We start from the raw sequence: 21732 nt of genomic DNA, 5'->3' as shown, positions 1-21732 counted from the left end.
AGAAATTTTGGCTACTGTTTTGCAGATGGGAAATGTAGTATACAAAAAATACGGTAAAACAAAGTCCCTGGGATTAAAAGGAATATAAATGATGAAGATATTGAATAATTACTAGTGTTTGCATTGCTAGTGTATTCAAATATCAATCTCTCAAACAGATGTAGCCAATGCAGTTTGTGCTTGGGAGTTTGTGGTGTCTCAGGGTCAGGCAGTTTTAGCTACAACTATAATAAATAAGAGTGCTTTTTACAAAGGTGCTCCAGAACCCCTTCATCTCCACACTAAAAATGTCATGCTTGCACACTGCTTCTGCAGATTTTCTCAGAATGAAAAGAAAGGTGAAATGTGCACAATGAGAGTGCTTGAGATGGAGACAAGGATGGCTGTCTGTATTTAAGTAGTTTCTGTGCCTGGGTACATTGAGTGTGTATAGTGCACCCACAAGTGTCTGTGTTCTTTTATCATTGAGAGGAATCGCAACGTGGTTCCTGAACACAGACACTCCATTAAGTGAGGGCAGTGGCAGAAATGTTCACACATGCAATTTAGACAGCTAAACAGAGCCTTAAATATTTAACTAATTATAATTTATTTGAAAGGAAGAGTAGTAATTTTTGTCAGTTAGTGGCCAGCTCAACCAACCATCAGAACCACTATGCTTATTTTGTAATGGAACCTAGAGGACAGAGATAAGCTGTTTAAAACAGCTTCACCATTACGCCAGAAACAAAATTAAAAGTAACATTCACCAGCCCCATTCCCATTTCTCTACTTGAGCATAGAAATGGAGTGGTTTTTCTTATTCCCTACATTTTTTCCTCACTCACACCTTGAGGAAATAAATGACCTCACTTTGGAAAGTGGAATTATTCTCTCCCCACCTTGTTCCTCGGGTACAATTCCACATTTTATAGTAAAAAGAGGACTAACATCTTACTCTTGCCTTTGCACTATCCTGGAACCCAGATCAACACACTGCATCAGATAGGTGTGAGTTCTTAGTCAAACCAATATCCATGAAATTTTAATTGTTCTTATCTGGCCTAACAGTGGAATTCTATACTACTACTGCCAGAACTCCACAGTAAATTCTACTCTCTTCTAATGTGGAAATATTAATTAAATCTCAAAAATGCAGCAAGAGAGGAGTAGCAGACAGCGTGTATGGCTCATACTCACCTGAGAGTGTCCCTCTCTGTACAACTTGGGCAGCAGCCTCACCATAACACAGACGGCACCTGGATTTACAATGACACAGTCCCTCATTTCCCACCTGCAGGAAAAATCGTGTAAGACTTAACATTACCATTAACAGCATCAAAGAGAGTTTGTCCAATGTTCCAGCAGAGTACAGCTTAAAATTGCCTGGCAGTAACAAGGCTCAGGCTCAGCATTCTTAGCAGTAACTACTCCAGGCATCACAGGTTCAGCAGGATGAGAGAATTATTTCTGGGTGCACCTCTGAATTGGAGTTGTGATGCACTCTCTCAGAAACACCTGCTCCAAATAGATTGAGAGGAAAGCAACAAAAACAACTAACAGACAACAACAAAAACAACTAACAGACAAAATTAGGCAGAAAAAAAGTGTCACAATGTACTTTAGAAGCAGTATAAAGAGTTTAAGTAAAAGAACAGGTGTTAAAGTTTTGGACAGAAGACATAAAGGAGGGTCAAATGTCATTATCAACACCTGCTATTCTAAATGTCTTAGAACAGCAAGTAACATGTAACACACTGCCACACAGTGTCAAACAACTCCTACTGCACCCTCAAGAAATAGTACTTCAAAAGCAATAGCTTATTTGCTGTATTTTCTGCCTCCTTTAACTGTCATTTTCAGCTTAAGCCTGCTGCAATCAAACTCCCCAAAGCCTGCAATTTATCCAGCTCTAACACTAATGTAAATTGCCAGGCAGCGTGTACAGTTCTAACAAAAAGCAATTTTTCTGAAGACTTGATCATTGAAGAAATGCAGTTACCTCTGAATCCCATCATTCCTTTTAAACATGAATTTTTTTTCTGGTATGCCACATAGCAAATGTAAAATGTGACCTATCAAATCATAAACATCAGACAACAAGAAAGTAAGATCACCCTTTGAAAAAAATCAATAAAATCACTAAATAGTTAAGTCTTTGTCATGGTTTTCTTACTTTTGAACACTGTCTGGTAGGCTTAGCACTATTTTGAACACAGAACAAAAGAGGAAAATCCAGAGCCAGACCAGTACCAAACTCATTCTGTCAGCACTCACTCCCTCAAGAGTATTAGATCATTTAAACTGTCTTATCTCTGTCCTTCTCTGCAGTTTTCTGGGATGCCTGCATTTGCTGGCTTGTATCAGTAGAAAAGCTGTCTCCATTTACCAACTCCTCGCTCCTACAAATATCCCAGTCTCAGGGTTATCCAATCAGCAGACTAATCCAACCAACTACTCCCTTTACCCCTACACTACTGGTGTACTCCCATATTAATGAGATGTAGCCAACACAGTCTGTGCTTGTGAGTTTGTGGTGCCTCAGGGTCAGGTAGTTTCAGCTAATAGATTCTACTACTACATAATAGATCACTACTGCTGCATGGATCCCAAATACACTCTGCACTAGTCATTACTTAAAAGACAAGACGGCATGGGGCTAAAATGAAAAGCTACAAAGTGCCATTAACACAGTTAATCCACCCAACAGCAGCTGCAGCAGCCATTCTGCTGGGGTGGGCATGAGAAGCACCTTCCCTCCTAAAGTATGGTCAGCCTTACTAACATAGCTTCCAGCAAGCAGTCTCAAATCACCAGGATCAAAAGGAAAAACAGACGATGGTTCAAACATTAACACAAGAGCAGGAACACAGAGAGCCATTTTTCAATTTAAATTTAAATTAAAATTTAAAATTTTAAATGGGAAATTTAAGGGTGATTTCCCATTACCCAGCAGTTCGTTGCACAGTGTAAGGAGTTATGAATATTATCCGGTATAAATGCTAGTTTTCCCATGTATGAGACGCAGGCTCTTAGAACTACCACATCACATCCTTATCCCCCTCTTCAAGGCATGTTAAACCCATGTCACAGGACAGGGCTTTGCAGACCACCAACACTGACTGCACTCAAGTTCCTCCTTTCAATTTGCATAGTTCCCTGCTGAAGGTTTCAGGAGGAAGTGAGTGCGGAGTACAGCTGGGAGGAAGCTGCTTTAGGGGAACTACAGGCTTGCAGGAGCTCTGAGAATGTGATCTCTTGGTTTTATTTTCAAAAAAGTTACTACTGGAGAAGTATACATTCTGTACGTCATGAGAATTGAGAATACATTTGACCTTGTTTGTATATAGTGATGAGCAAGGAATAGTTTAAAACAAAGGTTGAAGGAATCACCCATTGCAAACACTGAACTTAACTTCTTTTAACCTGGAGTTCCAATCAGAAACATTTTTGAGAAAAGGACTGCAGACATAGGAAGGGGTTTAAGGTCTCAAAAAAAAATAAAAAAAGAAAAAGAAACAATTCAGAAATGATTTATAGCTGAAAGCTGCACTGATTTCTGATATAGCCTTTCCTTACTGCCATACTCCATTAAATCAGTAATGCTCATGACCATCCTTTTTTCATTTTTTCTGTCCTGTACAGGTAGGTGAATTGGCACATGCACATGGGGGCACACATGAATAGGGGAGCATTTAAAACATTTTAAAAGCTTCTGTTTTTATCAGATGACTGGAAACATCTCTCCATATCATTAAAAAAAGCCAAAATCAATTGTAGAATGTTCAAACAGATTAAATGCTAGCTTCAAGTCTCAACAACCCTTTCCTCAGAATCCAGTCCTGCTCACACTGCATATGCCAAATCCTTCAGCGCTAACTGCATAACTCTCAGCCTTTTGCATCCCACTGCTCCACTAAACATTAATGCTTACCATTATTTAACCTTTCAAAAATATGATTTCTGATGTCCTGGGACATCAGACCTTTGGGTCTGTATGACCAAATTGTTTGTTCTAGGGAAATCTTGCCACACCTTGCCTTTTAACTACCATATAAATTGCAGATTCTAGTCTTATTATATTGCCTGTAGTAAATCAGAACTTACTTCTCTTCAAAGTTTCCCCATAACCTATAAGCAGAGGCACATAATTCACTGACTGGTCTTTCGGAAAAAGTAGGATGTTCCCCTTGAGCTTGAGTTCCTTCCTGATCATCTCTTGATGCCTCACCCATCTCTAACTTTATTTCCTTGAAGTAATTCTCCAGATGGAGGGTTCCTTTGACCATACGATCGAGAAAACTCAGAATCCATATGCAGTTCTTCAGCCATGCTGGGAAAGGTTCTGAAGAACAGAAAGCTGCATCCAAGAATTCTGCAAATGTCCTTGTCTTCTCAAGGCTCAGAGGGATGTGGCATTCTCTGTGTGTCCAGAAGCAGCCAAGTGACTCAAGATCCTCTGCCATCTTTTCAAAGAGGCCATTCCTCTGAAAGAAGTTGCTGTTTACAGGGTCCAAGTGCAGAGCTGCTGTTATCCCCTGAAGTGTACAGAAAACAAGCTCCAGTATGCAATTCTGTTCAACTGCTGCCCACAGCCCACATGGAGGATCCTGCAAAGCACCTTCCATGTCTGAGAGAAGAGACAGGAGTCCATTGAATCCACTGCAAGTTCTGAACGCTGAATGACTTTTGGGACTGTTCAGTATTCTTAAGAGTGACTATAAACATTGGGGAGAAAGGAAACAAAAAAGAACAACTTAAAATAAAAGGGCAAATATGTAGGATATTTTTAAATAACAAGTTTTTTGTGAAATAATTTCAATGAAACTTCACTATCAACAACAGAAATCATTGGTTACACCACTGTGTAGCATTTCTCCATTTACCTTTCCCAGTGTACCTATAAAGTCAAGTATCCAAGATCAGAACATAATCTCTAGAGAAAATCCGCATAGTGAACCAGTGAAGTAGGGAATAATGCTCAAAGAAATAAAGAGAAGAAATCAAGTTGTATATCGTATATCCTAGCTATATGCACTGTATATCCTATCTAATTTGGCTGGAGGTATTGTTTCAGACCTTTGCCTATTCTCTGACCAATCTTTTCAAACTCTCTCCAGAAATCTTGAGATTAAAAAAAAAAAAAAAAACTGGAAGAAAAAAAAAAAAAAAAGCCCTGAAAGTCAAATCCAAAGACAATTAAATCCAAAGGTTTTCTCTATTTTCACAGAGCTTAAATCAGGTTATATGTTAAGTGTACTTCACAATATTAAACAAGCATAAAAACCCAATGTATTCCACTTGCAAATTTTTGATGCCTCAGGTTTGCCATTGCAAAACAAATATATTAAAGTCATTAAGAGCTAAAGCAGCAGAAAAAAAAAAAAAAGGTTGCTGGAAAACAGTCTACTGTAATTCAATGTAATTTATCCCAGGTTTTTCAGATGTTCCACTATTTGTTTTGCAAAAATGATGCTCTTTAAGGCACCAGAGATGTTCCAAATGCCAGGCTATACCTTTTCACATAGGACAAGATCATTTTAAACAAAGTTTCCCTATAGATATTTAGTGAAAGATATTCACTTCACAATCTGCTGAAGAGGAGCAACTCTAACAAATATATCTCCCTGTAACGGGACCTGTGACTGCAAGAAAAGGTTTCTAGAACTAGAGGGGGAAGGAAAACACCATTAGTGCCATTCAGTTTTGTAGGATAATGTATCAAAGTAGGCAGAGAATTCTGAACAGGGAGTAAATTTAATAACTCAGAGTTGAAGTTATCAGGATGGCTTTAACACATTTCAGAGAAGGTCAACAGTAACCACATTTCCCCCAGCTCTAACTCAGTTAGAATTTAATCGGCTATGAGTTAGTATTCCTCTGTCTTGAATCTATAAAACTGATGTCTGCTGGAAACCCCCTAACTCAGTTAACGTTAACAGGATTTATTTCACATTCCATTATTTGTTATTCCTCATAATTGTCTACGTGCCACACTGGAATACGGCACTACTAATTACATCTGGGCTCAGGCATTAACAGCTAAATATATATTAGCAAATCAATCTGAATTTGTGTATAATGCAATCATAGTCCCAATAGATGCAGATAATAAATTCATTTGCTTACATTATGTTTTAATACAGTTATCATTTGTTAGAATTAGACACTGAAGCTGCATTTATTTTCATATTAGTTTGGACACTGTACTCAACTTCTGCATAAATATTAAGTTTACTTTTTCATATCAAAGCTATAAAAACAAAGGTGAAACAAAGTTTAGGGTAATGTGGTATTTTTATCACAAATGCAGCTGCTATATTGCACTGAAAGGTGAATTCCATTTACACCTAATAAAGAAGGTAAACATTGATCTAGTTTCATGCTAACACACCACTCCTTTTCAGCTTGCTGCCCATGAACTAAACCAAATTAAAGCATGTGGATTCTTTCCCCTGCTTCAGTTGCTAATGAATTAAAGACTATACACACAAAAAAGGTCATGAATAGTTTTAATTTTACTCTCCAAACCTTCTCTTTTTCACTAACTTACCTCTATTTTTTCCCCTGGCACTGGTGTACCTAAGAGATTACCAAAATAAGGACAGCAAATCTAAAACCTTAGAAGTGTATGAGAATCAAGCTGTTAACCTCATGCCTGTCTACCCTGTCCCTCCATCTTATTCTTCTACCTCCTCTCACATCCTCTCTCCACATTTCCATTTCATTCACATTGAATTGTCTTTTCTCTCACATTACATAACTGCACCCACATCAGCCCTAATATTTGCCACCTCTGTTTTCTGCCCTGCATTACTAATTAAGTCTTCAAAATACTTCAGTCTGATACTGATTGAGAGTGCTGACCATACACATGCACCCTGATAAAAAACAGAGGAACAGATCTAGCAGAATCAAAAACTAGTTCATAGCTTTTTCCTCTTTTGCTCTTACCATCTTGGAAAAAGACAGCGCTGGTGTAAGATTAAAAGCAATTTGCCACAAGCAAAGCAGTTTCCAAGAAAACGATAAGTAACTTGGAAACCATATGAATTACCTTCAGCAGATCTAGTTTCAGATGTAGTTCCCCTTGAGTAGAAGAACAGAGTGCTCCAATAACAATGCTCATATATTCCTCATAGTTGATGACTGATAGCTGCTCCAAGATGCTAAGAGTAGCACCCCTGTAGCACTCCTCATCCAAAAATATCTTGATATATGGCACCATTCCATAGTCCTTTAAAACAACTGGGGACAAGTAAGGTGTCATTTGTTATTTAAACTATCCTTTACTTGTAGTTCTCAAATGCATATTTTCAGTATATGGTGCCGCATTTCAACAAATAGAGAAGAGTCAAAAAAGAAAAGCGAGTTAAACTGAAGGACACAAACCAAAAAGCGCAAGTAGGAATAAAATGACAGGATGACAGTGGTCTCTACTCATTAGAGTAGTAGTTTCCCCAATACAATAATGCATGAAATAATGCCTAATTAGTTTTCAGATCAAACATTTCTCCACAGTTTATGAAGGAGACTTGCATGGTGAGAGTGTATTTTAACAAACAAGTTGAATGTACTGAGTGGATTCCAGCATTCAGAAGATCCTTTTCACTCCTGTCTTACTCTTTCCCAAAGACTCCCTAACAAACCTCTCCCAAGTGTGCCAAGACTGTGTTGTATCTAAAGGGAAGCAAAAAAATGAAGGGGACAGACTCTAGCAAGGTCTGTCATGATAGGACAAGGGGAAACATGGTTTCTGACTAAAAGAGGAGATATTTAGATTGGATTTAAAAAAGGTTTTGTTTTGTTTTTTTTTTTTTCCATGAGAAAGGCAGTAAGGCATTGGCACAGGTTGTCCAGAGAAGTGGTAAATGTCTCCAAGGACAGGACATCCAAGATCAGGCTGGATGGGGCTCCAAGAAACCTGTTCAAGCTGTAGATGTATAGATGTCCCTGTTCATTGCAGGTGCAGCAGACAAGATTATCTTTAAGGGTTCTTCCCAACTCAAACAATTCTATGATTGTGTATACGAGTGTGATCCAATCCATGCCTGATCACATCAGGATTTCAAATACTAGATAACACAGAAAAAAATCTGAATAAACAATCATTACACAAAACACACATGCACCACAATTAAACACCTTAGAGGTATCTACACAGAAGGAAGCAGAGCAACTATACAGTAGGGCTAATTGTGGAGAATGTGGTATCTTTACCACATTTCTTCCTAGAGCAACACCTCTCACTGAAGCACAAAAGCCAGAAATTTTGTTTGTGCTTCCTAAGAGGCATCATGACCACTTATCATGAAGTATCACTAAGGTCATGCAGTCATGCATCATTTCTTACCAGAGTTTCTCACACATCCCACAGTAAGGGCAGCCACCATCTTCAGCATTATAGCATTTAATTCCTTATCAGTGCCTTCTTCCAGACCAGGCAGAGAGGTTCCAGCTATCGGTGTATTGTTAACAACAGAAATTATATAAGATTTAGTTAGCTGTAGCTGGAGTATCTTAAACCAAAACAACAAAACCAATCCTCCAGCAAATTCTAGCTCTATACTAACTATTATTTACAGGCTACTTGAATTGAAAGATTGAAAGGCAAGCAACAAAACGGACATGGCAGTGTGTAATGATTAGGATGTAATCTGAGACTGGGAAACACAGGTCTGACTCTATGCTTTGCATCTCACATCTCTTGCAAAACTACAGAAAATACTGTTAATAGCTATGCTTTTACTTCCCATGTATAAAGCTGATGCAGTTGTCTTTTTTGGTGATACCTAGCAGGTATCACATGATCAAAAGAACGCTTTGGCTTCTGAGCTGTAAATTGGTAAAATACTGTAGCAACTTAAGTACATAAACTGAAAGTGGAAAACAAGAACCCCATCCATGTTCATGCATGTTCAAAGGCAATCACTTCCAGGATCATACAGTGTAGGTTAAGTTTTTGTTAGGTCTCAAGACTTTGAAGTTTGCAGATTAAATTTCTGGAAACCAAGAGAGTGAAGCAGTAACCTCTTCACAGTGCTCTCATCTGCCCCTCTATTCACATATCCAGTGCCATAAATTACCTAACTGCTCAGTCACTCATTCTGTACTGTTTACATCACCAAGCAATCTAAGGCAGTAAAATGTATCAACTGATAAGTGTAAGATAAATACCACAGTTCTCAGCAACTTATCTTGACATTCTTTAAGAACTCTCAAAACATTAGTTCTCTGGGATCAAGAGCACAAATCCGCTTCCTTGCAATTAACAGAACCCACGCTGTAGAATTTCTGTTGCAATTCATATTCAATATATTGCTTAAAATAAATGCATGAAAATGATTCAGTTTTGCTTGCTCCATTAGAAGTTAAATCTAGTAGTTCAGGTTTTTCTTAACTAAATAACAATCATACTGAAGTTTAAATGAATTTCCCAATTCATACAGCACAATTTTACCACACTTTATATAAATTAGCAGTTAAATAAAAACCTTTCAGATATGTAAGCGTATACAATAAATCAGTTAAAGTCAGTTACCACTCCTGGACTATTACCTTTCTGTGAAATAACTATATTGGACGTAACTATATCAGATGACAATGCGTGGCAGTAATTGTGATTAATGTACAGCCAAAATTCAAGAAGCTACCTTCCATTATCAGTCCTCCCAACTAAGCGTTGTTTTCAGAGGAACTAACTACTTTGAAAAACTTCGAAGATCAGTTACAGAAGAACAGGATGAACAGTACCCTCCAGAGTAATTTATTGTACACTAGTAAAGAGCAGTGCATGAACTCCTTAGAAAAGTGCACAGAATGATATACAGTTAGGATTTCAGGGGCACCTTAGTAGGGCTTAGCATGACATAAACATCCCAATTTCAAACTTGGGCCAGTTGGCTTCCAGACAAATCTAGCTACTTGGTATATAAAATATATAAATTAATTGCATTAAGATGCATTCATTCTTATTGGTATACTTGCCTCTGCAGTCATTATGAATGAGTTAAGTTATACCTGACTTCCTTAGGATTTTGGCTTGCTTCCTTAGGAGTGCCAGCAGTAGGCCTAATAGCCCAGAGTCCCGGAAGATGTCGCTGAATAGCAGATCCTTCTTGGTAATGCTGAGAAGGCACCGGAGAGCTGTCAAAGTGCAGAAAGGCACTACATTTTCTTTTATCAAACACTGAACCTTCTTCAGAATTTCATGGGGAATGTAGGACAGGTCTAAAACTATTGACTCTACCAGTCTGAAGAACTGGACCTGGACTGGATGTGGTTTGAGATGGATTATGTCAATAAACTGGTTGATAGGCTGCAGTGTCCATTCCAGAAGAAAGAAGTTCACAGTGTCCCAGGCCCATATGGTACCAATTGCTCCCAAGACTGTTCCACACAGGTGCTGATCATTACTTTTCTGAAAAATTGACTGCAAAACCTGAAAAGCCTGGAGGTTTTTGACTGTCATTCCTGCAAGACAAACAGGTGAGATACCCTTTTTTTTGTGTGCGTTCTGTTTTTAAACATCAACACTATTTAAGCACTGCAATTACAGTGCTTAATCACGTCCAAGACCAGAAACAAGATTCACACACACATCCTCAGCATGAAATCAGACTTTACAGCTGATGATCAGCTCATTTTGGTTAAGTAACATTCAGATCAGTGGATGTTACATAAGCCTATGTGCTTAATGTTATCTCATACTCCTTCCTCCATCTAAAGACATACTACAAAGTTTCATTTTACAACCCACCCACATTGCCACACATATATACTGTACCAGAAGACCGTGTCCATTCATAATCAAACTGAGGTAATTGCGGATGTATAATATTGCCAGAAACTTTCAGTTCAGTTTTCCCACAGGTTGTAAGGCAAGTCAGCATGTCCAGAATCTCATTCAGATAGGGATCTCCTTCATTTTGCTGCAACCCCTCACATCTGGCAACAAAGGTTGGGACAGTCACATGTAAGGACAGCCTTAGCAGTACAAAGTTTTTTGGATAAATCACTAGGCACTGAACACACAAGAGCTACCATTTCTCTCTCTCTCTCCTCATTTACTTTGTCATCTTTTTGCTTTCGTTAGCCATCCTTGAAACAGCAATTTCACATCTTGGTGGAACATTCTGAATCAGAACAAAACTTAAAAGGAAAAGGAAAATGAAAAGTGGCAATGTAACAGTTCTCTGCAGATAAAGATGATACACTTTAGAAATGAGTATACTTCAGTGTACTTTAAAAAAAGGTAATTCTCACCAAAATAATGCCTGTTTTGGTGAATAAAAACAATTTTTATGAGAAATCAAAAGTTACAACAGACACTTCCCAGGGCTTTTTCCACAGTCCAAGCCAAGGTTACATTTAAAAAGTAAAAGCAGACACATGACTGGCAAGGGGAGGAATCTCCTGTGATAACTAATAGAAAGAGCTCACTCTTTAGTAAGAGAAAAGCACTATTGCTTGAGCTTTGTGAATCAAATATAAAACACAGCATGTCTCTCCTCTAAGTAGTGAAATAGGCTGAGCTGTGATGCTAGATGTGCCATAGTTTAGACTGAAGAGAATGCCTGTCTAAAGTCTGATACAACTGTTTTTCATGTCATCCTACTCAGTACTGCATATAGAGGTTAATTCTCAAGGAAAACTGCAGCATCTGGGTATGATTTAGTGGCAGAGCAATAGACACTGGAAGTTAGGAAAATCTCTCAAGAAAATCTTTCAAGCTAGGTAAGAAAAAAACATTGGCAAAGGAAAAAAGTGTCCACTTTCAGTAGGGAATAGTGTGATAATCAGGATTTTTTTTGTTGAATAAAAAATTTTAAGATCAGACAAGAAGAAACTTAGCACAGTTCAGGAAAGTAGACATGAAATTGCAGCCTTGAGCATCTGTATACTCTTTTCATCTTCGCAGCCTACATCAGTTAAAAAAAGATAGGCCTTACTGACAAACATCAGATGCCTTCTCTTACATCATTAGAGCTTCATCAGAAATACCCATCTGTATGGGAACTGCTGAATCACAGCTGAACCTCTGATCACCTGAGGCAAGCAATGACTCAGCCACAGGAGCACAGATGAAAGTAATTCACCTGTGCTGCCAGAAGGGGTGGAGCCAGGCTCCACTCTCCTAGACCCATTTAAGAGCTGACTACCAGTGGGGAAGGATCTCATCTGGGGATCCACTCTGCTGGAGTTTCATAAGCAAGCCCAGGATATGGGTAAGCATCCTGTCTTTTCTGCTTTGGTGTAATAACTGTGTAGCCAAGCTCTCTGGTACATCTCATAACTATATCACCTGTACATTAATTGATTGTATGCCCATCTCTCAGCACCTATAAGGGAAAGTTAGACAATCCATAAATGCTATTGTTAAAAAAAAAAAAAAAAGAAAACCTGATCCAACTGAAGATGTCATTTATTGCCCTGCAAAAAATCAGAAATAACACTTTTAGACATCTTGGGATTCATCATCCAAACCACATATCCCTAGATCCAACTTATAAAATACCTCCTATGTATGACACTAGTCAGGGACCTAAGTTCTTTTGAGTGTTTGAGTAGTAGTACAAGAACAGGCAAAGTTAGAAAGGAAACAACAATCAACAGGAACAAAGATCTGGAAGTGGTCTTTTCTTTTAGTAATAAACAAGAACAATGCTTTTAAGTGTTTCTGGGGAAGTGGTATAATGTATTACTTTGACACAAACTCTGAACTTGATTAGTCAATGCATATAAGAAGAGCAAAAGCTTCTACTTTGTACTACTGATGAGTAAGAGAAGCAGTGGGAATTTGTTCCAGTTCAAGTTCATCTCAGTTCTGAAGAACGAAGATATAAATTCGGGTGGATTCTGTTTATTTTCTGCACAAAAGAACGATCTGCTTTCTTTCCCTTGCTGATTGTATTCCTGAACTAAGAGTCCATCCTAACTGAAACAAGTGTCCTAGATCTCTTCCAATACTAATAATTGATGAAGAACCTTTGCCATGTGTTCAGTAAGTCCCTACCCCACTTATGGACTAACTACTCTTGAAGCCATAAGGAAAATTAACTGTATCAGAAATTATAAACTGCTTCCCCCCTCCTAAAATAGCAATGAAAAATTCAACATCAGAGCCTTTGTTACTGTTTTTGCATCCACACAGAATTACACATGCAATTAACATTTAAGAAGAGACCACCATGCACTCTGAAAATGAAGTTCTACCACCTTCTAGAAACCCACAGAGCACCTCTATACTTACCTCAGTAAAACTTTTAGCAGGAGTTGGTAGCCATCATTACTTTCAAACTCCGTTAACAAAGCTGATGATATAGGATAGGAGTCTTTCACAAAGCACAGGACAATACTAACAGCTTCACACACATCACTAGCAGGTAGCGTATCAGCCAGTTTAAAGAGATTCTGAACAGCTATTTTAATGCAGTCCACAGCTGTGGGGCAGAAAAAAAAGCAGCTATTTAAGAACTGATAGTCAAATAAGTCCAAGGCTACTGATAAAAATGGAACAAACAAGTTTGCTTCTCAATAATATAAACCATTTAGATCTTTCCAAAAAGAAAAAACAGAACACCAAACTTACCTGCAGGCTAAATGCACACGTACATCTGTTTTTAAAGCATGCACACATTTCTTTGCTTAACCCAGAGAAGCTCACTCTCAAGAACATAAACACCTAGCCCATCCATCCAAGTTCATAGTCTGTGAATTCAGCTGCCTTAGTAGAAGATAAGTGGGAAGCAGACATTTGTCATGTGCTAAGTCAGTCACATCCTGTGCAGAATTCACAGATGAATTTTCTGCTTAATGAGGCGTATGTATTGAGGCATATGCATTTTGCTCTGAACAACGAAGACTAGTCTTTCTTGTCTATTTGATGGACAGTCCTTCCAGAATAGCTTCTAAATTTCTAAACCATTCAGTACTTAAAACTATTATTCCTCAATCTCTTGATTTAGAATGTTGACAAGCCTCATACATTGAGTCACATTACCTAAAAATAAATAAATACAAACCATAATACATCTTGTGCTAATCTACATTAGCATGATCAAGTGACATGGACCTTGCCAGCAGTTTTCTTGAGTACATAGGAAAAATCCTCAGTTTCCAGGTGTCTATAGGCACTAAATGTTCTTGCCCAGAAAATCAGGAACCTGTGCTTTGCAGTTGATTGAGTACCAGATTACATAGAAAAAGAAAATCCACCCTGGAGAGAATTCTTACTCAGGGCAACCTCAAGGAAAGGAGAAGCTAAGTTATGAAACCACACCTTGTAAGTACAGGATGCTGTTTTTGGTCTGAGCCTTTGAAATTGTTCGCAGCACACGGCCTGTGGGTACTTTCCATAGATGGCTACACTGGTCCCAGAAGGAAGCAGCTGCTATAATTAATGACTGAAGCTTATCAGCTGCTAGAAGTTCCTCTACACCTCGCTCCTCTCTGTACATGTTAAGCATTATCTGCAAAGAAAAAAAACAGCTGGAATAAACACCTTTATAAATGCTTGGGAAATAAAGGCCAGCACTAACCTACAGTGATACACATGAAAACTGAAAAACAGCAGAAAATTCTGGGGCACATCACACATAGCTTACAAGGACACCACAGCACCACAGTATCAAAGTCCTCCCAAACATCTGAACATGGGTAATGTAAAATAAGAACTGAGTATTGCCAACCAGGTCTCAGAAACAAGAATTTAAACCATTGGTTGCTCCATCCATCAGTAGTTTTGGAGAAGTTAAGCAAGGGATGGATGGGGAAATATGAGTATTAAAAAACAAAACATCATAGTTCTTATACAGGTACCAGAAGATAAAATGACAACTTCTAGTAGGATATTCTAGAGTTTTTCCCAGTTGTAATTACTTTTTTTTTTTATTAAACACAAAAAGAGATTACTGCATAATCTCAGATTATTTAATAATTTTCAGACCTATCTTATTCCTTTGGTCATTTGAATCACTATGAGCTCCAATCCCAAGTCTGGGTAAGCATACAAGTACTTGGGGGAAGAAGCTCCCAGAGGGCTATCTCACCTCAACAAGCATCTCCTGAGTTTCATCTTCATTTGTCTCTCCATCACTGTTTTGTTTCAGAGGAAAAGTAAAGAAAATGTACAGGCACTGCAACAGAGCAGCTGGAAGTCCTGATCCAATGATGTTCCACGTTGTTCTCTAAATGAGGAAAAGAAAAGTCAGCTGTGCTTTCCTTGTTTCTACACACTAACAGTAGCCACAAAAGCTGAATCAGCTACTTGAGAATTTCATTCTTATGAGTGCACATTGCAATCATACAACAGCTCTACAGACATGCCTAGAAGCAGCAAACACACTGATCATACACTGCCATAGTTGTTCCTAGGGCTTTCCACCCCACCAGAATTACACAGCTTTGACAGATCCCATACTCTGTGTAAGGATATCTGCAGTTGATAAAGCATGCAACCTGCAAACTAAAGCTAAAATAGTATTATGACAGAGCCACCTTTATCATTAGTTCAAAGGAGATACCCTGTAGCTATACAAGCCTGGAAGGACAGCAGTATGAATTCTCCAATCCATCCTTGTCTCAGCATAGCGGTAATTTAGCTATAATTTTTATTTTTGTAACTTACCAAATAACTGTACAAACAGTTATTATCCATTTTATAAATGTAAGACACTGTTTCTCTGCAGTATTTCTCAGCACTTAGTTTCTTTCTATTTCCACTAATCACTCTGTACAACTTAGAGAAGTGGCATGCCAGAGTGCCAGTTTGGCATGCAATAATAAAAATAAAATCAGCAGCAAACTAAAGAAAAGAGTGGGGTATGTGATATGAAGCTTTGTGAGAGTTTGTACTACAAAAACATGATTTTATATCTGAAAAGCACAAATCTCATTAGAAACTTCACTCTGTGTCCAACTATAAAGTTTCTTTTGTGACACAGACTAGGTCTACTAGAATCATTATCTGAATAAGACAAACTGCACAGCCGGATATCAGGGGCAAACACATCCCTCACACCCCAGTATCAGGCTGTAGTGCTGATAGCAGTCTCCGTTGAGAGCAACTATACAGGCTCTACACACGCAGGGGTGCTTCAAAATGACAATCCAATCACTGTGTTATGAGATAAACAGTTCCTTACCAGTTACTTGCTTGCTAGATAAGTTGGAGCAAAAGAAAAGTTAAGAATCAAAAGACGACTAGAAAAAACAGATTCCTTTCTTGTTTTGCTCATCAGGCATCTGAAAGCACAGAGCACTTCCTTCTTTTAGAAAAGCCTCAACTATAAACCATGTCACGTGCTCTGACTGTGTACCTGAGGCATGCTGATGCACAAAGCTTTAGGAACACCACAAATTATAAGATCTATAAGCTCCACTGGTGGGGCAGCTACCCTCTCAGAACAAAACCAAAAAAAATCCCCTGTAGTTATCTTCTCTTACCAAGTCAGTCCGTGAGAGCAGATACACTGATTTCAGGAGCAAATGGCCATCTTCTACTTCCCCTTTCTGTTGTAGCAAGTGCTCCAAAGCCAGCCGAGCTTCCTCTGTTAGTACAAAAACAAACTTCAATTCCTTAATGAAAGGTTAAAATATTGCTCTGATCTTAACAGATCTGACAAATTTTATAAAATTATATTAGCAAGAGCCTAATGAGGTGAATGAAAATACATTAAAGGGTTTTGATCCAACATTGGGCTCAGGCCAGTTTATGTAAAATGCTTTTCATAAACTGATGAGCTTCACTGGGAATATCATCTCAGGTCACGAAGTTTGCCAGCTGACTGGTGCAAAGAATGCATAACAGCCACCAGGAAAGTCATACAGGGCTAGCAGTATTTTTCACATTAAAGAAAGCTCTTTGGAATATGAAGTGTAGCCTACTCTTTCACTGCATAGCAAGTTCTGAAATAAGGTCAGCATGGCATACAAGGCCAGATCTTCAGTGCAGTTGTACAAAACCAATGCTAGCTGACACCTTCTAGAAGATCTGGCTTCCTATACCTAGCATTTTCTATATATTTTTTTTTTCTTTCCCTCGTATTAAGCATACCACTGCAGCACAAAAGATGGGCAGATGAGAGCAAACTCCCAGTGGATGAGCCACAGGATCATTACCTGCAGATTTGCCATTAAGAGTCCTCTTAATCTCCTTCGTCAGAAGCTTGGAAACCTCACTGGCTAGCAGCTGAACACTAGGGAATACAATTACTCCAGCAGACTGTTCCCAAGCCTGAAATCCAAGTTTGAAAAACTGTTAAAATGTTTCTGATAAAGCATGCCTTTGATGGATTGATTTGTACCAATAAATACACAAAATTAACATTCCCCCATAAGTTTCCAGTTTTGTTTGTCAAATACTTCCATTTGGAAGAAGCACTACCACCACAAATACAGCAGTATACCTGGAATTACCATTGTGGATGCCCCATCCCTGGAAGTGTTCAGGGCCAGATTGGATGGGGCCCTAGGCAACCTGGTCTAGTATAAAATGAGGACATTGGCGGCCCTGCCTGTGGCAGGGGTGTTGGAGATTTATGATCTTCGAGGTCCCTTCTAATCCAGGCCATTCTGTGATTCCATGATTCTGTGTGAATCATATAATGTACCTGCCAGACAGTATTTACTTTATTTTCTTCAGTGGATACAACCATAACTGTGTAAATGTCTGTCACAGCCCCTGTGTCAGTAATTATTTGTATCAAAAAGCATGCTTGTGCTTTTCCAAGTTATTTGCTCCTCCTTGTTCTGCTGAGGGCAGACTGCAGAGAAGCAGTTTTGTACCTACACAAAGCAAACTGTTATCAGAGAACAACTCAGGCAATAAGGTGAGTACTTTTGTTTCACTTCATTAGACTTTCACATATTTGTCTTCTCTGAAAGCGCCTCTTTTTGGAAGGCTACGTGAGAGTGAAATGCAGGTGCACAGTGTCCCCAGTAATTCATTCTAAACAAACCAACAACATTATTCAATCAAAGGTTCACAACAATGCTACTTACAGATCAGGCCACTAGCATTTTTGTTCAATTCAATGGGTGATCACCCTGCGAGTGGGACACTAACCCTAAAATATAGTCTCCTCTAAAAACAGATTAGTTTTTAACATATGAAGATCTGTATCTGGAAGAAAAAAAAAATCAACCTCACTCTGTTCCAAAATGTCTGCCTTCAGGGGGTGAAAAAAAAAAAAAAAAAAACCAAGTAATGTGATGTCAACCTAATCTGTTCTCTCTTCCTCTTAAGCCTGGCTGTTTCTAGAGTTTAAGATTCTGCCACAAACTCCTAGTCTGCTCTTACCATCTGTTCTTCCTACTCACAGGCTGGGGGAACAGGCAGCAAAGTACAAATTCCCAACTGTTTTATAGAGCATTACATTAGAACTGCCTATGCTGAACAACAAACTGTTTCAGTGTAAGGAGGATGACATTTCCCTCTGAAGTTTGAGCAGAGCTAAAGGGAGAAATGCTAAGCTGAAAGCCATCCATGTAATAGAAGATTCTAATGCTTTCTGAGGCACCAGTAGGGAAGATACAAAGATAACATGAAAATGTCTCCCAGCCTACTGCTAGATAGCTGACATTTTTCTCTTCTCCTTCTGCTTGAAGGAGTGTCGGTGAGTAATGAGCCTCCACATCTCAGCTGGCTCCTGGTTAGTGCCTTCTCTACATCCAGTAAGATCCAAACCTCTCAGACAGTGATACATCAGCACCCGTATGGTTCAATGAGGAAAGGACAGATGAAAATCCTTAAGGGAGGAGGACTTGCGTAGAGCCCAACTAAGAAGAAACAGAGTAATGAACATAATGAACAGCTTTACAACAGATCCAACTTAAAAACATGCTTCCCAGGCCAAATGAGGGACTTAGCACAAAGTAGGAAGCTATCAGAAGAAGGAAGTAAAGGTCATATGGGAAAGGACATGATGACGCATACATCTGGTCCTAAATGCCTACAAAGCATCTCAAAGATCTTCTGATAAATTTGAGAAAAGGGAAGGTGAAGAATTCCTTTCTTAGAACACTAAAGTGTTAAGCTAACAAGAAATGCTCATTTTGAATATATTTTGTAAACATAATATCCATTAGAAATTTAAAATAATTACTTTGCTTCAGCAAATCAATTCCTAGAAATTGCAACACACTGCTTAGGAAAGAGGGAGCGGGCAGAAACTATATTACACATGCAAGCAATCTTAACTGGAATCAATTTATATCTTAAAAGCAGTAAGGTTGTATGCTTTCCATGCAGTTTCAAGAGGAGGAAGGAAAGGAACCCTGAAAACTGTCCTAGGAAAAATAGAAAAACTACATCCTAATTAAAACGGAAAGAGTTGCCCCTCATTGTATCAGGGAAATAATAGTGCAATCTGTTGTAAGCTATTTAAAAAGTAGATCCATGAAATAAAGCAGGGTCTCACTACAGAAAACTGAAACATTATCAGTCCTGACTCTATTCTGAAGAGCCCTATTTGAAGACAGAGGAGAACACTGACCCTTTTCAAGGCCATAATTACAGGAACTCAAAAAGTTGCAGCGAGCTCTCAAGAGAGCCAAGTCTGTCCATGTACTTGTAGTGCCATATGCAGGGAGAGAGAGACTGAAATTCATTTTGAGTGGCAGGAGAACATGCACACACACACAGCAACAGTTCTACTGCCCAGATACAGCTCTTGGTTCAGAAGGGACACAATTCTGTGCAAACAAATTCATAAGATGAAGTTGTGAAAAGTGGAAGTTTCACTCAGTCATTATACAAAACACATGTAGAACGATTCAGATTAAATGAAAAATCACTTCTGAGACTCCAGGCAACGTACTCGTTACCTCTACAGACCCTTTAATTCCTTTTGTCTGTACTGCCTTGGATCACAGTGAGCTTGCATTCAAATGCAGTAGTTACCAGATACTACCAGCAACTCAATCCACACTGAGTTTGTTTGCATCACAATGATCCTAATGACCTATAGCATTTTCAAAGCCCTCTATTGCACAAAGATTTATAAGCTTCACAGGTTCATTCTTCACACAGAAGAGTGAAATACTTTTGACTATTAGAAATTATTTCTCCTTTGCCACAATGGACAGCAAAGATTTCATAGCACTGAGCATAGTGATTCCCCTGCACACACACACATTTAAATACATTCTTCATAGTAGCATCACTTTTTGTGTCCTACAGTGCTCTCACATAGACAGTTACCAAGTCTAACAACATTTTTTCCTCTAAAAACTAATGAGCAAATGAGAACTGGCTCAGATACACAGGGAATGGATAGATCTGAGTTTGGTCACCTAAGAACACTGAAAACACATGAGTACAGACATAAAATATGCCATCATTAAAATAGTTTCATGAAAAACAAGCTTTTGTTTTCTTTTTGAAAGGTTTACATAATGAGTTCAAAATCTCCTCTACACCTTCCCCTACTAAATATCATAGGTAATTCAGGAGGAAAAACTGTACTACATGGCTACAATACATTTAAATATAGACAGGTTTTCTGCCTCTCTCAAGATTATGCTGTGCTATCCTGTCTCTGTACAGCTCACTCAGGCAGCTCATTGCATTTTTCACACACTACTAAAAAAATAAATCAACCAATAAGGTTCCAATGATCAAAATGCTTGTCTAGTTTCAACTTTCAAAATCGCCATGTTAGAAAATGTTGGCTGATGAGGAGGTCTAGGGAACATGGCAGAGTAGCTTATTTATTGAAGTGTTCTACTTCAAAGCTCTTTTCTCACCCACAGAATGACCTTCTGCTTTTCATGCTGCAGTTTCCCTATCTGTAACAACACCTCTCTCTAGCACTAAAATTAGACATTAGTGCTGCCCTGTTAACCCCAAAATCCCGCCTTTCACACTGCAACCCTGCACTTCCCCAAGCTAGCTGCATAACACAGTCACATTTTCCCCAGACAGAAATTATGCCCAGCCTCCACTAAGTAAGAGAATAGTAGAGGCATACATGAAGTAATCACTTCACAGTGTACTCACCTTGAAAGACACCTCTACCATCAGTGTATTCCAGCAAGTTAGCCATTCACATAAGCAAAGCCATGCTCCACTATATTTTTTTCATGCTAACACAGGTTAGTTAGGTGAGAGGTAAACATGACGCCGTATCCTCAGGCTCTCAATGAAATAAAAGAGCCCACTTCCTAGCCAGAGTTCATACACTAATCAACTCTGTTGGCAGGTGAGAGGGCCACAAAATACACAGAAGCAGAATATCAGTGTACATCCTTAGCATCAGCACCAAAGGCAAAGAGAACAAACCTTTAAGAAGAGGGGAAGAAAGTCCAGCAGCCTTCTCTGTTGTTCCTCTGGGATAAGAAATGGAGCTACCTGCTCATATTCTACAAATTGTCTGCATAAAGTCTCCCAGTGGAGAGTATGACTCTGGGATTGGTTGTCCTTTCTGTGTGCAGGCTGTTCAGGCACTTCTGATTTATTGACATCATCAGGGCTTTGCTCTTGCTGTGCTGCTTCACAAGGTGAATCTTCCAGCTGCCACATGAGCTCAGCTGCTTTGTCCATACTGAAATCGGAAATGAAGTTAAAGATATCGTATTAACAGTTGACATCATCCCATACAATCCCACTGTCTTGAAAAACTAGACTTCGATAGTCAGTGACTGGAGTTAATATGTTCATAGGCATGGAATGCTTGCAGCCACTGATTCTTTTCTACTTTTAATGGCTAAGCACCCTGCTTCTGGACCATAGCATTATCACCTTGCAGTCAT

The 21732-nt window shown here is 38.8% G+C and overlaps 1 protein-coding gene across 1 annotated transcript in view; it reads right to left on the bottom strand.

The window, feature by feature from the left end:
* Positions 1–21523, bottom strand: part of WDFY4 (WDFY family member 4) — a gene marked incomplete at both ends in the record, with an annotated part of 119017 nt that extends 97494 nt beyond the window's left edge. The window contains 12 exons of the mRNA XM_079535699.1: positions 1180–1273; positions 4087–4697; positions 7037–7227; positions 8333–8437; positions 10000–10452; positions 10766–10926; positions 13232–13421; positions 14261–14450; positions 15030–15167; positions 16426–16529; positions 17101–17215; positions 21263–21523. Coding sequence (XP_079391825.1) covers positions 1180–1273; positions 4087–4697; positions 7037–7227; positions 8333–8437; positions 10000–10452; positions 10766–10926; positions 13232–13421; positions 14261–14450; positions 15030–15167; positions 16426–16529; positions 17101–17215; positions 21263–21523 — 2613 coding nt within the window. The remainder of the gene's footprint in view (positions 1–1179; positions 1274–4086; positions 4698–7036; positions 7228–8332; positions 8438–9999; positions 10453–10765; positions 10927–13231; positions 13422–14260; positions 14451–15029; positions 15168–16425; positions 16530–17100; positions 17216–21262) is intronic.
* Between the last annotated feature and the right edge of the window lie 209 nt (positions 21524–21732).

This window comes from Tetrao urogallus (genome assembly GCF_951394365.1).
Source record: "Tetrao urogallus genome assembly, chromosome: 5".
Classification (NCBI taxonomy): Eukaryota; Metazoa; Chordata; class Aves; order Galliformes; family Phasianidae; genus Tetrao; species Tetrao urogallus.
The sequence above is the reverse complement of the archived record's forward strand: the minus strand, read 5'-3'. Positions and strand labels throughout refer to the sequence as shown.